Source organism: Sorex fumeus, unplaced genomic scaffold (genome assembly GCF_029834395.1).
Source record: "Sorex fumeus unplaced genomic scaffold, SorFum_2.1 ptg000067l, whole genome shotgun sequence".
Classification (NCBI taxonomy): Eukaryota; Metazoa; Chordata; class Mammalia; order Eulipotyphla; family Soricidae; genus Sorex; species Sorex fumeus.
In genome coordinates, this window is record NW_026606124.1 from 4,800,406 (window position 1) to 4,816,532 (window position 16,127).

General features: G+C 55.5%; 2 protein-coding genes across 6 annotated transcripts in view; both read left to right on the forward strand.

Annotated features, from left to right (window-relative positions):
- The window catches only part of PKM (pyruvate kinase M1/2), a 28,052-nt gene extending 18,920 nt beyond the window's left edge, over positions 1 to 9,132 (forward strand). For 2 of the 3 annotated variants that reach the window (XM_056128743.1, XM_056128742.1), the window contains 6 exons: positions 257 to 527; positions 1,628 to 1,778; positions 2,027 to 2,179; positions 5,199 to 5,365; positions 7,256 to 7,437; positions 8,410 to 9,132. In XM_056128743.1, coding sequence (XP_055984718.1) covers positions 257 to 527; positions 1,628 to 1,778; positions 2,027 to 2,179; positions 5,199 to 5,365; positions 7,256 to 7,437; positions 8,410 to 8,516 — 1,031 coding nt within the window. In that variant the 3' untranslated portion in view covers positions 8,517 to 9,132. Of the gene's footprint in view, positions 1 to 256; positions 528 to 1,627; positions 1,779 to 2,026; positions 2,180 to 5,198; positions 5,366 to 5,699; positions 5,867 to 7,255; positions 7,438 to 8,409 lie in introns of all 3 variants that reach the window. The other variant, XM_056128741.1, reaches the window with a different exon arrangement.
- A 1,057-nt stretch (positions 9,133 to 10,189) lies between these two features.
- The window catches only part of GRAMD2A (GRAM domain containing 2A), a 35,985-nt gene continuing 30,047 nt past the window's right edge, over positions 10,190 to 16,127 (forward strand). For all 3 annotated transcript variants that reach the window (XM_056128767.1, XM_056128769.1, XM_056128768.1), the window contains exon 1: positions 10,190 to 10,279. In XM_056128767.1, coding sequence (XP_055984742.1) covers positions 10,239 to 10,279 — 41 coding nt within the window. In that variant the 5' untranslated portion in view covers positions 10,190 to 10,238. The remainder of the gene's footprint in view (positions 10,280 to 16,127) is intronic.

The following is a 16,127-nucleotide window of genomic DNA, read 5'->3' on the forward strand; positions in this document are numbered from 1 at the left end:
GCTGGGTGTGACCCAAAAAGCAAAAACAACAACAACAAAAAATAAAACATAAAAATAACACTTTGTTAGGTGTTACTACTTGTTTCACAGGTGAGGAAACAGAGTTGCTAATTGACTTGCCCAAAGCTGCAGGGTGATTGGAGTTGGGATTTGAATTCCACACTGGTATTGGTTTATAGTACTGAGCAGCAGGGGCAGGGTCTTCTTACTGAGCACACATCCTGTTCTGTTGCCCCTTCCGCCCCATGTGGGACAGGTCCTGACTACCTGGTGACTGAGGTGGAGAACGGAGGCTCCCTGGGCAGCAAGAAGGGTGTGAATCTCCCCGGAGCTGCTGTGGATCTGCCTGCTGTGTCGGAGAAGGACATCCAGGATCTGAAGTTTGGGGTCGAACAGGATGTGGATATGGTGTTCGCATCTTTCATCCGCAAGGCAGCGGATGTTCATGAGGTCAGGAAGGTCCTTGGAGAGAAAGGAAAGAACATCAAGATCATCAGCAAGATCGAGAACCATGAGGGCGTTCGGAGGTGAGTCCCGCTGCCTGTCCGGCATCCTGCAGGTGATTCCCTGCCTCCTGGACCTGGCCGCCTGCCCGTCTCTGCGCAGGCCACTCTGTCTGTCCAGCCCTCCGACTGTCTGCAGAGGCAGCGGTAGGCATTGGTATGTAGAACAGAAAGGATTTCCTAATCTCCACTTCTCGATGGATGCCAGCCTTTCGATGCTGTGTCCAGGAACAGCACTGAGAAAGGAGTCCAGGCCACAGCGCACAGACTGGGCAGTGGCATTCTGTGCTTCTAGTCATGAGCATTCCCCTTACTTGCTTTAGAAGGGGTAATCCCCAGGAGTGGAGCTCGGGGCACCCTGTAGGGACCCATTGTCCCTCACTTGGAACCACAGCTCATCTCAGGCAGCCCTCGACTCCCAGCCTCTGTGTCTTCCCTTCCATAACAGCTGATGGTCACTGTGCTGGCCTGGGCCTGGCCTTGATGTCCCAGAGCAAAGCATGTGGTTCTCCAGGTTCTGATGGTGTCATCGCCTCCCCCCACTCACCAAGAGCAGATGAGGATGGCCACTTTGGTGGCATCGGTGGTCTTGGACTCCCTACCCCGTCACAGGTCTGAGCAGCTGGAACCCCAGAGCAGTCTGGCAGCTGCTCGGGACTGATCTGGCCGTGGCTCGTTGCTCCCTTAAGCTATCGGGGCCTCCTGCTGTCCCTGTGCCCTGTGCGTACTCACAAACCTTGGTGCAAGAGGCCGTGCAGAGCCGCATGGACTTGGGCCTTCCACAACCCCTTGTGACTTCAGGAGCCTCTTGGGCAGCAGAGGCCTCGGGGAGTGGAGGGTGGAGAGCGGCATTACGGCCCCACAGAGCATGGGTGGAGAGGAGACAGGTTTGTGGCTGCAGAGGTGTCCTCCCCCGGCTCCCGCCAGTGGGAACTCCACAGAGCTGAAGAAGCCCACTTGAGGGAGGGAATCGAGGCCTGAATGCCCCGCCTCGCGGCGTGTGGGAGATGCTGATACAGGGCTGGTGAGGCGCAGTCCAGTCACTCCTGGGGGGCATCTCTTTAGCATCCTGGCACTTGTGGTCCCGGTTCCACAGAACCAATCTCTTCCAACTTCTCTGTCAGGTTTGATGAGATCCTGGAAGCCAGCGATGGCATCATGGTGGCCCGTGGTGACCTCGGTATTGAGATCCCTGCGGAGAAGGTCTTCCTTGCGCAGAAGATGATGATTGGACGGTGCAATCGGGCTGGGAAGCCAGTTATCTGCGCCACCCAGGCACGTGTCTTCCTGTTGCACAGGATACATTGGAGGCTTCCCCCCTCCCCCACCTCCCCGTCTGTCTACCTTTGTCTCTCCCTCCCTCCCATGTCTCACACGCTTACACAGGCACACATGCAGCCCCTTTGCTCATGCACACAGACAGACACACTCTCGGGGGGGGGGGGGGGGGGAGGTGGGGGAGTGGTCAGCTGTGGACAGACCAACCGCGTCCCAGGAGTGCTCACTCCCCTCTCCCCTGCCAGATGCTGGAGAGCATGATCAAGAAGCCACGCCCCACTCGGGCCGAGGGCAGCGACGTGGCCAACGCGGTGCTGGACGGAGCAGACTGCATCATGCTGTCCGGGGAGACAGCCAAGGGCGACTACCCGCTGGAGGCCGTGCGCATGCAGCACCTGGTGAGTCCCGGCGGCCCCAGCAAGCACTGATGCCAGGTGACTTCTGACAGGCTTTGGCCTCCAGAGCCTTCTGTCACCTGGTCCTCCGCGTTCCAACCATTGTGAGGAAGCGTGTGCTGGGGTGATGGTGGAGTCTCGTTTGTTGGTTTTTTGGGTTTTGACTGTTCTGCCTTCTGCCCACCTCCCCCTGCGCCCTTTTGTCGGAGGGGGCAGCGGGGGCGGGGGCATTCTCCTTCACTGGACAAAGCCGGGCCACTGCTGGCTTTGGGCCGTCACACACTCTGACCCTCCTCTGGATGACCACGGTGCTGTGCGCCCCTTCGCTTTGTTCTGAGGAAGGTCCTGGACTCCTTCCAGCCAGCCTCCGTTTTGTCTGTTTTGAGCCTTCTCCCACACGGACACCCCTGGAGGCTGTTGTCTGCACCGAGTTGACTGGCGCTGGCCTTGCATGGTGTCTGCAAATGGGACCTGCTTTGCTGGACTGTCGCACTCACCGCAGACTAAAGCAGGGGTCTCAGTGACAAGGGACCATCCCACAGGGAGAAGGGGCAGCGTGATTCTGGCTGCTCTGGGGCAGAGTATCAGGAGACTTGGGGTCCACTCTTCTCCCAGAGATGGTTTCTCACTGGGTTCCTGCTGGCCATGTCCACTGTCTAGCTCGTCTCCATGGGGCTCAGTGTCTCTGCCCTTGTGCTCTGGGGGTGAGGTTTGATTAACACCGGGATCTGGTGTCAGGCTTGCTTAGGATGAGAGTGCAGCCTGCTTACCTGCTTCCAGTCACCCTTGGGCCATGCGTATCAGGTGTGTGGCTCACTGAGCACCCCTTACCCGGAAGTGGCCTTATCTTTAACCTTTGGACAGTGAAACACCCTGTTTCCTTTACGTGGCACATCCAGTGTTCTCCCCAAATTAGTCTTATACTTTTTTATTTACTCATTTTGGGTCATACCCAGTGGTACTCAGGGGCTACACCTGGCCCTGTGCTTGGAAGTTAGTTGTTCTGGGGGCCAGGGCTGGGCAATGCTGTGGTTCAAACCTGGGTCCCCTACTTGCAGAGCTTGTGCCCAACTCATTGAGTCATCTCTTTGGCCCTTTCCCCCCAAATTTAAACAACTCTCAGAGCAACCTCTAGTTTAGAGACCTTCTTTGCCTTTGCATTTTGTGTGTTCAGTTACTAGCCTCCCAGGGAAGACATTTATAGTGAAGACTTTGATTGAGGTCTTCCAGGCAGTCTCCAGCATTCTTGGTGATTGAAGGATCCATACTGAAGTCGGTGGACACTAGCCCCGGCCCTGCCCCAGCAGATGCTGCTGCCCTGTGGATGCAACCTGCTTGCTGTCCCCATGCCCGGGGCCTCTGGCCTCCCCCTCACACCTGCCCAGAGGGGCTGAGAGCAGCTCACAAGATGGCTCCGGCAGGAAATGATAGACCTGAACCAGTCAGCATGTTAGGACAGGGGGCTCTCCACACACCCCATTTCTCCACGGGTCTTCCTGCCTTAGCTGTGTGCATAGCCTCGGACTTGGACCAGATTGTCACCTGTGACCTGCATGAGGAGCCCACGTAACTTGTTTTGTGTCTTTGGGCAAATCAGCCCTCAAGCCTTGCCCTAAAGTGAGTTAGATGCAATTCATTGTAGCCTTTGTGTTAAATATTCACAGCTGTTATTGAACACTGAATGATGGAATCTTTATATTTGTGAGATAGATTTCAGCCCAGTGTGTAAGTGGGGTGTGCACACGGTAATAGAGCCGCACCTGCTGCCCCTGGACCCAGAATCCTCTGAGGTCAGGGACTAAGACTGTGGGCCCTGGCTTCCCGGCCTGCTTTTCTGTACCCTACTCTGCTGTGACCAGACAGGCGCCACAGAGAGGAACCGAGCAAGGTGTGGGTGCCAGCACTGCGCTGTGAGGACTGGGCAGCTGGTACTGGCTGCTTGTTCCCCCACCCCCACCCCAGCACTGGCTAGCAGCTTCTCCTCTTAACTGTTGGCTGCTCTCTCCCATGTCTGACTGGTGCAGCTAGTGACCTGTAACTGAGGGCTAGGCAGTACCAGGTACGGTGGTTTTCCTGCTCGTGTCCTCTCTCAGACTGCATGCCTCTGTTCTTAGAGAAAAACCCTTTAACCTAGTAAATCCCGCCACACGTCTGCTTAGCCTGTCACATTAATGACATGGGTGACTGATTCTTCCTCACCATTACTCTCTCAGGGTGCTGGGAACTGGGACATAATCCTCTAAAGCTTGCCTCCTAATTCCGGGTGTCCTTTGATCGGGTTGTCTGTAAATAACTCTGACTTTCTCATGACTTTTAATCATTAGATTTTAATCATGGGTCTGATAAAACTGTGTGTGTTTCTTCCACCAGGGTCTGTCTCTGCACATGGCTGTTTATCAGAGCCCACTGGGCGGCTGTTTGTCTACCTGCTGGCGTTTTTTTTGTTTTTTGGCCATACCTGGCGGTGCTTAGAGGCTCCTCCTGGCTCTGTGCTGGGGGTTGCTCCTGGCAGTGCTTGGGGCTGACCATGTGGTGCTGGGAATTGAACCCGGCCTCACGTGCTCAGCCTTTATGTGGGTGAGCCCTGAGACTTTCTGGGGCTTTGCCTGACGCCAGCCCTCCTGGGGCTGCTCAGTGCGTTTCCATGGCAGCCTCGGGAAAGGCATGTAGCCTTGCTGCGCCTGCCCAAGGCCAGGCAGCACCCCCACGTGTGCCTGGAAGCCAGCAGGGAGCTTTGTGGGGCGCAGCCAGCCATGTGAGGAGGCCAGACCTGCTCCTCCCTCTGTCCGAGTCACGGTGAGGCAGGGTGCCTGGCCCTGCGGAGACGCCCGCCGGACCCCCTGTGCTGGCCGGCGATGTGGGCGCGCTCAGATCCCTCGCAGGCGTCCACACCCTGCCTCTGCTGCCGGGCAGACGGAGCCCATTAACCTCTCTGACTGACTGATGGATCCCTTCTGTCTTTCCATGTGCGTTGTCTCCTCTCTACCCGTCCTCTGTCCCTCCCCCCTCCCGACCCCTGCAGATAGCTCGGGAGGCCGAGGCAGCCATGTTCCACCGCCAGCTGTTTGAAGAACTTGTGCGCACGTCCAGTCACTCCACAGACCCCCTGGAGGCCATGGCCATGGGCAGCGTGGAGGCTTCCTATAAGTGCTTAGCGGCAGCTTTGATAGTTCTGACGGAGTCTGGCAGGTAGGGCCCTGCGGGCAGGTAATGACGTCCAGTCTCTTGCGCCGCCTGTTCTCGACGACGTCCAGGGCCCAGCCCTGCTGCAGCCGGGGCCCGGCTCAGGGCCTCTTGTCTCCGCAGGAAGCAGCCAGCGAGGTCAGGGCAGGCTAGGGCCTCAGGAGCGCCAGCACACGCCCCCGTCCCCAGGAGTCCTCATGCTCTTCTTCTCTTGGCCTTTGGGGGCCAGGTCCCTGCCCGCGTCTGTGGCCTCTTCCTCCCATCCCCAGTGTGACACAGCTCTGACGAAGCTCTGTCCCCCCTCCCCTTCTCGTCCCTCTGGACGATGTCGCTCCCCTAGATTGCCCGTGAGGCAGAGGCCGCCATCTACCACATGCAGTTATTTGAGGAGCTCCGTCGCCTGGCTCCCATTACCAGCGACCCCACAGAAGCTGCCGCCGTGGGTGCCGTGGAGGCCTCCTTCAAGTGCTGCAGTGGGGCCATAATCGTCCTCACCAAGTCCGGCAGGTAGGAGGTGGGAGCGCCCCTGGGGATGCCCTGCTCAGGGTACCCCTCCTTGGGGGTCCCGGGCACGCCGATGGCACTGGGCCAGGTAAGACCCCCTCAGCCTGTGGCCCGAGTCCTGCAGGGAAGGCGTCCCTAGGGCCAGGGCCCAGCGAGAGCAAAGCTGCTTCCACAGCTGGAGAGACTCCAGCGAGCGCTCAGAAGGCGCACCGGGCCGTTTTGGTTTCAGAGCGAGGTTATCCTCTCCCTGTGACCAGAGGCTTCAGCTGTGACTATACACTGAGTCCCCAGGGCTCTGGCGCACAGGCGGCAGCTCTGAAGCTCCCTCAGCAGCATCAGCATCTCAGCTCTGCTGCACCCATCCCCCGCCCCCGTTCCCCACCCCACCCCACCCCATGGCCCCTCGTTGAGCCTGAGACAAGTGGGTTGTGGCCAGGAAATCACAGCGTTGTCTGGCACTCTGTGTCATTCCATCAAGTGGAGGCCTGGCCTGAATTGTCCTTCGCTCCCAGGCCCGGGAGCATCCTGCCCACATGGTCACTGGGGTGGGCGGCCAGGAGAGGCACCAGGCAAACAGCTCCACCATTAGGGTTGACCTTTGTCAAAACGTCTGACTGGCCATTCGACTATTCTTAGCTCCAGTCTCCTGGGCTTCCATCCTCTTACCGGGCTCTGACTTGAGCAGGTGCTTCTCTCTGAAAGCCTTGAGTGCAGGCCAAGCCGTAAGTGGAGCGTTCTCAGTTGTGACATGGGTTAGGTTCCTGGGACAGCTGCTGTGTGTCCTCAGAACTTGCCTTCTGGAGGCCTGTTCCTCCTGCCAGCTCGTCCCTTGCTCCTGAGACATACCTGCAGCTACCGGTGTGCACAAGGATACTCCCCTCAGAGGACCCCTGCTGCACGACTCAGCTCACACTCCCAGCTGCCTCTCCAGAAGCAGCAGGAAGGGAAGGTTGCATACCCTTCCCCGGGGCCAGGACCCCTCCCCTCTCTGGATGGCCACTCAGTACCAGTCTCGGCTTGTACCTCCTGGTGGCCGAGTGAGGAATGGGTGCCCGTGAGGCTGGCCCATGGATACCTCCTGGGGCCAGAACGGAAGAGTTTTGAAGGTGGTTTTGCCAAACCTGGGCCCTGTGCTTGAGTGCACAAGACTGGCCGGTCCAGGGCCCTGCTGTGAGAGCAGTGGAGGGCAGGTGGAGAGAACATTCGTGACCAGCTTGGTGCTGTGTGACATGCAAACGACATGCATGCTTCTGCCTGTCCCCCCCCACGCCTGTGTTCTGCAGTGGGGCCCACGGGGCCGGTGTTAAAGTGACCCATGCAGCAGGCTCCCTGGGCCTACCTGGGGGACACTGTCTCATGGTCTCTCCTGGCTTTACCCCTGTGCCTTTCCAGGTCAGCTCACCAGGTGGCCAGATACCGCCCCCGTGCCCCCATCATTGCTGTGACCCGGAATCACCAGACGGCCCGCCAGGCCCACCTGTACCGTGGCATCTTCCCCGTGGTGTGTAAGGACCCAGTGCAGGACGCGTGGGCTGAGGATGTAGACCTCCGGGTGAACTTGGCCATGAATGTCGGTACGTGGATGGGAGCCGGCCTGGGGTGGGGGTGCGCAGTCACTGACTTCTCTGGGGTCCTCAGGAGAGAGAACGTATAAGACCCGAGGGTGCCAGCACCCTCCTGGGGAGTATTTTCTCTGAATCCTCCATCATCCCATTCCAGAATTTCTGGGCTGAACTAGGGAGGGAAAGTGGGACTTTTGTCTTTTTTTTTTTTTTTTTTTTTTTTTTTTTGCTTTTTGGGTCACACCCAGCAATGCATAGGGGTTACTCCTGGCTCTGCACTCAGGAATTAACCCTGGCAGTGCTCAGGGGACCATATGGGATGCTGGGAATCGAACCAGGTCAGCCACGTGCAAAGCAAATGCTCTACCCGCTGTGCTATTGCTCCAGCCTCAAAAGTGTAACTTTTGAGAGCAGTTCTCCTTATCTCCGGAGGAGCAGTTCTTCGGATCTCCATGTGAGGATCCGGAAAGTCAAGGAAGTTCATATGGGGGCATTGGCTCATGAGGTCTTGCTAATAAAAATAGCTCCTGCTTGTGGCATGGGGCGCGCACACACACACACACACACACACACACACACCACACAGGGCAGGCGCACACACAAACACACACACACCACACAGGGCACACACACACACACACACACATGCACACACCACACAGGGCACACACAGACACACACCCCACACCTCATACAGGATTGATGTGGTCTTTGTCCCTATGTGAGTAGGTTGTCACAGGAGAGAGGCAGCTAGTTCTGACCTTGGGCAAGGCCCTCCACCTTCTAGAGTATAAAATGAATCCAAAGGTCCCTGCCAACTCTGCCATCAGTGAGTGATAAGGAATCCCTTGCCTCCTTGGCTCTGTTGTGAGACTAGTGCCACCTTGTGGTGCGAGGAAGTAATGGCCAGTCAGGCTGTGGGAGGCGAACCTGCCGGGCTGGCTGGCATTGACTCACCAACCTTTCCTCTCTTCCTTCCCCTAGGCAAGGCCCGAGGCTTCTTCAAGAAGGGAGACGTGGTCATTGTGCTGACAGGGTGGCGCCCTGGCTCTGGCTTCACCAACACCATGCGTGTGGTTCCCGTGCCGTGATGGGCCGCAGAGCCCCATCTCCAGCCCCTGCCCCACCCCTCCCCCAACCCGTCCATTAGGTCAGCAACCGCTTGTAGTGCTCACTCTGGCTGTAGTGTGGCACTCGTGGGCTGGGGCAGCAAGGCGGACGAGTGCCTCTGAACCGTGGCTCTGTGTAAGACCCTGCTCAGGGGGCTCCCCCAAAGCCACTGCCCATCATGTGTCCCTGCTGCAGTGAGGGGCAAGAGAGGGTTGCAGGACTGACTCTAGGCCCCAGAGATAACAGAGGGCAGCAGCTCTGCCTCCTTTGTGCCCTATGTCCACTTCCTGTAGAAAATGGATTTCCAGACAACTAGCCCTGGCCAGGGGTCAGAAGACAGCAAGAGAGGGGGCCGCAGAGCCAGGGGCAGGGGGTCCCGGTGAAGCTGGCTCTGACCCTGACTCGCTCCTGCTTCTCCAGCCCCCTAGGCTCCCCTCTCCCACCTTGTCGTGCCTCGTGCACATCCGTCCCTGCACTCCACTCAGCAGTGGCCGCAGACAAACACTCCACCCGCCTGCCATTCCCCGGCCGCTGCAGCCTTCTCCAGGCCTGTTGCTATAGAACCTACCTGTATGTCAATAAACAACAGCTGAAGCACCTGTTTCCTCTCCTTTCTGGTGGGGGCGAGAAGCTGAGCCCCAGAAGACTCTGGGGCCTCGTGTGTTTCCACTTCACTCTGACCACCTGTATCCCTGCGGGAATCCAAGGAGCAGGGTTGGGGGACCTGGGCTCCCTGTGCTGTGTCAGCCCCGGGGGAAGGCATTGCGGCAGCTGCATTTCTAAAAGCTGCTGTGCTGGGAGGTGAAATTGACAGATTTGAAATCCAGTAAGGGGGGGCCCTGCCCCTCCTGCTTTGGTGGGTAAGACGACGACCTTGGCCTTTGGCCTGCTCTTCTTGCCCCTTTGGAAGAATTGGAACAGGCTCCTGAGTCGAGATCATTCTGGCTCCTCATTGTGGCCAAGTTCTACCACTTCCTGGAACCCTTGTGACCCCAGGTTCCTTCACTACCTAGAAACAGGAGGGAGTGGGGACTGGAACTGAACCTACCTTGCACCCTTTCCCCTTGCCAGTGGTCAAGTAGTTACATTGTGGGACTAGGGATTTCTAAAGCCCAGATCATGTTCACTCTTGCCATGCATCTCAGGGGCTCTCTGCCCTGGTTTCCACACTTGACTTCTGGTCTGGTCACCCAGCCATTCCACAGACAATCGAGTTTGTTGTCTGGAGGGCAGGCCGCAACTCTTAAGAAAAGTGAAAGCATTCGAACTCCTGGGCACTCCCTATCGCATTCAAACCCCCCCTGGGAACCCTTCTCTCACTTCTCTGGAGTGGAGGGCCATTCAAATGCACCCTGGAATGCAAACTCCTGGGCGTTTTGAGGAGTTGATTCAGCGGTCGCCCGGCTCTTCTGAAAGCAGAAGGGGTTGAAGAGGTACCTGAACCTTGAGAGCACCCCAAGCGGGCTCTGTGAGAGGCACGAGGCGTAGCCACGGGAAACTTTCCCGGCTCAAGGACGCAGCGGCAGGATGGTCCAGAGCTCGGGGCTCCACCTGGTCTGGAGAGGGGCAGGAGCGGCCAATGGGCTGCGCCCGTCCGAGCGAGCAGCCAATGGGCGCGCGGGGGCGGGCCCTGGCGGAGCGGCCGGGGGCGGGCGGGAGCTCGGTTCTGCCGCGCGGGCCCGGAGCTCGCTGCAGGCGACGCGATGACCGCGCTGAGCCGGGGCGAGGCCGCCGAGACGGGCAGGTACGGGGGGCCGCCGATCGCGGGGCTCGGGTGCCGCCGGGCGGGGTGGGGTGTGCGCGGCGGCCGCCAGGCAGGCGCTTCCCGGCCGCCGGAATGCGGGCTCGGCTCCAGCGGGGCGCGCGCCGGCCCGGGCGTCCCCCGCGCTGCGAGGTGCTGGCGCGGCCGCGGGATGCCCTGGCCGGCAGGTCTGGGCTCTTCAGAGGGGCCTGCGACCGGGCAGCGAGGGGCCACGTGGCCAAATCAGGTGCGCAGTGCCGCCCACCCCCGCTCCCCTCCCTCCCCCTCGCCTTTCTCGTATCCCTGCATCCGTTCATCCGTGCGTAGCCCCGCATCCCCGCCGCGCCTCGCCCGCTTCCCCACGAAGGGGTCAGCCTCTCCCTTCCCGCGGCCCCGTTTGCACTTGCAGGGACCCGCCGCTGCCCAGGACGCAGCGTGGAGCTGCCCTGGCACGACTCGGCCGCGCCCGCGCGCCTGGCTCTTCTCGGAGGGGCGGGCTGGGGCGGGTCTCCCGGTCCCGGGCCTGATCCCCGGTCGCTTCGGAAACTGGGAAGTTCCTATAGCGGGGGAGGGGGGAAAGGGGTGGCCGCGGGAACTGTGGGCGCTGGCCCCTGAGAGACGGTGGGAGATGATTGGAGGGGGAGAGTCAGCGAACGCGGCGCGAAGTTCCTCCCGGGGCCCGAGCTGAAGCTCCGCAGTCAGCTCTGGAGGGTTGCCTGGCACCCAGCCAGCTGCAGGTAGGGTCCGAACGAACCCTGTGCCCACTGCAACCTGCTACGGGGACTCCTCCGGACCTGCCCGCCAAGGGTCTGTCTAGTGGGACTCCACCCAGATGTCATTTGCCCTTCCTTGCTTTTCTGGCCGCCCCCCGCCCCACATGCACACACTCCCACCGCACCGCGTGGCTGTTGGAGGGTTGCAGGCATCCAGAACTAGGGAACCAGCCCAGCTCTGACACAGCCCGCCAATGTGCCCGCCCATGCACACCTCCCGCGCTGAAGTCTGATTCTTGGAAGAGCTGGAGATGTAGTTGGTGGCAGAGCGAGGTGGCATAGAGGGGGTGCCTGGCTGCAGGGTGGTCACCCATATATCCCCTGCGGACCCGTATATCTCCTGAACACCCCTCTGGCCACTCAGGCGGGGCTCCAGTTCATGCTCCGGGACCTCACAGGGCTGCAGTTAACTCTTTGGCAAGTCCAGTTAATGGAGCCAAGGAGCAGATCTCCAGGACAAGTTGACAGATGCTACTATGAACTTTCAGGAGCATTTCTGTAGATTCAAGTGAAGTTATTCCTCATTGGCTCTTGGGAAGATTTTCTGAATAGTCTAGAGAGGCCAGCTGAGCCCTGGGCATGCCTTGATGGGGTTGGTTATGGCTTTTAAGAAATTTCTGTGTTTGCGTGACTCCTCAAACAAAGCCTTTGTGCAGGCCAGAAAGGTCTCTGCACCAGTTGGACCACCTCTGGTGAGCCCTGGGATGGGCAGCCTTCAGGATGAGTCCCCACAGCCGGCTCCCACAAGCTCTCCCAGCCGGCTTGGGAGGCTGCACCGGTCCTCAGCCCACTCGACAGCCATCTCGGCACTTGCATGTTAAGCACTGCATTTATCAGATTGGCATGAATCAGACACGAGTTTATAGTCTCATGCTGCTATTTTGCTGTGAGTTGGGACAAGGTGGTTCCTTTCTCTAGTCCTACTTTGCCATCCTAAGTTAAGAGGTAAGGCTTTCTTAAGGCTTTCATGTGGTCATTCCATGGTTCTAGCTTTCTGGGTTTTTTTTTTTTGTATTAGTTTTGGGGCCACACCCAGTGGTAGTATTCAGGGCTTACTCCTGTGTCTGTGCTCAGGGACCACTCCTGTTGGGGGCTCAGCGGAGGATATGCAATGCCAGATATTGAACCTGGTCGGTGGCATGCAAGGAAAGTGCCTAATTCCCTGTACCTCTTTGGGGCCACCATGATTCCACTCACCAGTCTGTTTCCCCTTCAGTCTTGGAGGGTGTTTTTTTGTATTGTTTGTTTATTTGGGGTCTGCCCCTGGTACTACCCAGGGGCTACTACCAGGTCAGTGCTCAGAGGTTACACCCAGCAGTGCCAGGGATTGAACGTGCAAATCTTGTACTCAGTCTGGTGAGTGATATCTCCTTGGGCTGAAGGGCTTATATTAAAAATTATATATAAAAAACCCGCTTTTTAAAAAAATGGTTTTGGTGCTACATCTGGCAGTGCTCAAGGCTTACTCATGGCTCTGCACTCAGGGATCACTCCTGACAGGCTTAGGGTATCATATGGAGTGGCAGGGATTGAACCCTGGTTGTCCACATGCAAGGCAAACACCCTACCCACTGTATTATTACTCCAGCCCCAGGGCTTTTCTTTCTATTTTTTTTTTTTACCTAATTTCTCCTTTGCTGTGACTGCTTATGGATTGTCTATAAGGTCAAAAGTGGAACATTCTTAGACTGGGGCTGTGGCTCAAGTGGTAGCCCACAGGCTCTGATGGCCAGCCCTAGGCAGGATGTCAGCACCATGTGACGATCCCTAGTTTCACAGGTGTGGCCCCTACAGTCGAGTAAAATAAGGCAAAGAATGATGTGTCTTTCCAGTTCGGGATGACTGACTGCATCTGAGCACTAGAACACAATGGCTTTCTTCCTTTCCTGAGAAATGAAAATGAAAATGATTTCCCTCCATTCCGCAGTCCTGCCTGATGCTGGGCTGAGTCTGGCAGGACGTCCGTCTGGCCTCTGTGCTGCTATCCACCTGACTGGGCATCACTCTGTCACCATCTGTTATCACCCACCTTTGAAGTTTTGATTAATTCCCCAACTGTGGACTAGAGTAGGAAGGGCAGGGAAGGCAGAAGTCATTGGGGATAAAGCTTCCTGTATAATTAACGAGTAACTGTCTCTCCAAAAGGTCCCTGCCTGCCACCGCCCAGATTCCAGAAGGAAGGGGTTCCTAGGAATGAACTGCTTCCCCTCTACATCTCCCCACTGCAGCTTCACACTTTTTTATTAGTTTAGAAAAGCTTGGTCATAATTCAGAACCGGAGTGTTTTAATAACCTGTGGAGGCTGAACCTGTCTTTCATTCTTGTTTTATTAGTATTTCCTCAGGTCACGCTTAAAAGCCACTTGAAAAAAAAATTTTTTTTTATGGTGAATGTTGGTTTGGAGCCATAACCAGTAATACCCAGGGGCTCAGTACTTGGGGTTTGCTCTTGTGGTGCTTGAAGAACCCAGGGCGGTACTGGGGATCAAACCCTAGAAAACCATGTGCTCTAGTCCTTCGAACTCTAACCCTGTATCGATAGTGTTTTGGGTGGGCTATTAGCTGGGCCTGGCAATATGTCTGTGTTTCTTCTTTCTTCCTCATTTGTTGACGTGAAATACCAAAAGTATTTGTATTGGCTGTCAAAGTCCTACCCTTGTTTCTGCTTGTTGAGGTCCCTTTATGGAGATTGGACTTGCAGTGGGTGGTTATGTTTGAGCAAACAACTCTGGTAATGAGTATTTATTTATCTGTTTGTTTGTTTTGTTTTGGGGCCAGACAAAAGCTCAGGTGATATATCTGGATGGATCTGCACTCAGGAATCACTCCTGGCAGTGCTCAGGGTTCCATGTGGGATGCTGGGGATTAAACCAGGTAGGCTGTGTGTCAGGCAAATCCCTTACCCACTGTATTATCTCTTCAGAAGAAATTTTTTTTTCTTTTTCTTTTTCTTTTTGGATCACACCTGGCGATGCTCAGGGGTTACTCCTGGTTCTGCACTCAGGAATTACTTTCAGCGGTGCTCAGGGAGCCTATGGGAAGCCGGGGATCGAACTTGGGTCGGCTGCATGCAAGGCAAGCACCCTACCCCCTGTACTGTCGCTCTGGCCCGGGATTAATTTTCTTCTGGAGAAAAAGCCCTTAATTATTTCTACTCTGTGTTAACTTTAGTCAGATTACTCAAAACTTGCCCATAGCTAGTGGAGTTACACAACATGCTATTTTAAAATTTGTAGTCTGGAAATTTTCTTTTAAAATGACCTAGTGATAATACTAGGATTTGATATTTACACTGAGATTGGGTTTTTTTTTTTTTTTTTTTGCTTTTTGTGTCACACCCGGTGATGCTCAGGGGTTACTCCTGGCTTTGCACTCAGGAATCACTCCTGGTGGTGCTCAGGGGACCATATGGGATGTTGGGAATCGAACCCGGGTCGGCAACGTGCAAGGCAAACGCCCTACCCACTGTGCTATCGCTCCAGCCCTACACTGAGCTTTTTGAATCCAAACTCAGTAAAATACCTGGGCTCAGGAGACCCCGCAGTGCCTCCTCCCAAACCTGGGCCTCCTGCATGCAAGGCATGTGCATGAGCCTGTTAAGCCATGCTCCAGCCCAGGGTTTATTTATTATCTTATTTATTTCTTTACTTTGGTTTTGGGGTCACAACCAGCTGTTCTTGGGAACTCTCCTTATGATGCTCAGACTGGGCTTGGCCATATCCAAGGCAAGAAACTTTAACCCTTGGACTGTTTCTCAGGCCCTAGAGTTTATATTTAAAATCTATCATGTTATTGATGGAATTAAAGCTGTATAATTTGGGGGATCATTGACTACATTAAAATTTTAATCAAAGGGCCAGGAATATAGCTCAGTGGTAGAGCACTTGTCTTGCATATATGAGGCCTGGCATCACACTTTTTACTAATTTAGAAAAGCTTGATCATCATGATCACGATCACAATCATCCTGTTGTTCGTCGATTGCCTCGAGCAGGACCCAGTAATGTCTCCTTCGTCCTAGCCCTGAGATTTATTTATTTATTTATTTATTTATTTATTTATTTATTTTGCGTTTTGGGTCACACCTGGCGACGCTCAGGGGTTACTCCTGGCTCTGCACTCAGGAATTACTCCTGGCGGTGCTCAGGGGACCATATGGGATGCTGGGAATCGAACCCGTGTCAGCCGCATGCAAGGCAAATGCCCTACCCGCTGTGCTATTGCTCCAGCCCCATAGCCCTGAGATTTAAAGTGCCATATTCAAGGCTCTTTAGGAGAATGAGACCCATCATTGTTCCTGGTATTTGGCATATTGGGTATGCCATGGGGAGTTTGCCAGACTCTGCCGTGTGGGCAGGTTACATTCGGTAGCCTGCCAGGTTGTCCAAAGTAAGAATGAGATAATAAGATGTCGCGTGGCCACAAATGCCCAAGCTTGATCATAAAAAAAAAATAAAAGAAAAAGAAAATCTTGGTCATAATTCAGAACTCGAGTGTTTTAATAATCCGCGGAGACTGAACTTGTCTTTTAGTTCTTGTTTTATTAGTATTTCCTTGGGTCATGTTTAAAAGACACTTGAAAAATTGTTAAGTTTTTTTTTTTTTAATGGTGGAGGTTGGTTTGGGGCCATAGCCAGGAATGTGCAGAGGCTCAGCGCTCAGGCACCAAAAGAGAAAAAGAAATGTAAAGATGAAGGCTGAGAAGCTTGTGCAAATCTTTTCGGATGCATCCCTGAAGATACATTCAAAGGTTGGAATGCATCCTCTCATGCAGGATCCCTGGGCTCAATTCCTAGCACCACATGGTTCCCCAGTACTGCTGGGTATGACCCCCAAATAAACAAACACATGTAATAATCATAAAATGCTTTCTTTCCAGGAATATGTCCCTCTGTTCAGACACACCAGTTTCACCCCCAACTCTAGGTGTCTGCGCATGGGCCTGTAATCTTTGCCTGGATTCCTAGGGGTTTCACATCAGACTCCTGAGGTTTCACATCAGGTGATGAAGGAAGGAGGCCAGGACTAAACAGTCGGTCCATGTGGAACAGATTCAGGAGAGCTGATGCATGAGTGACT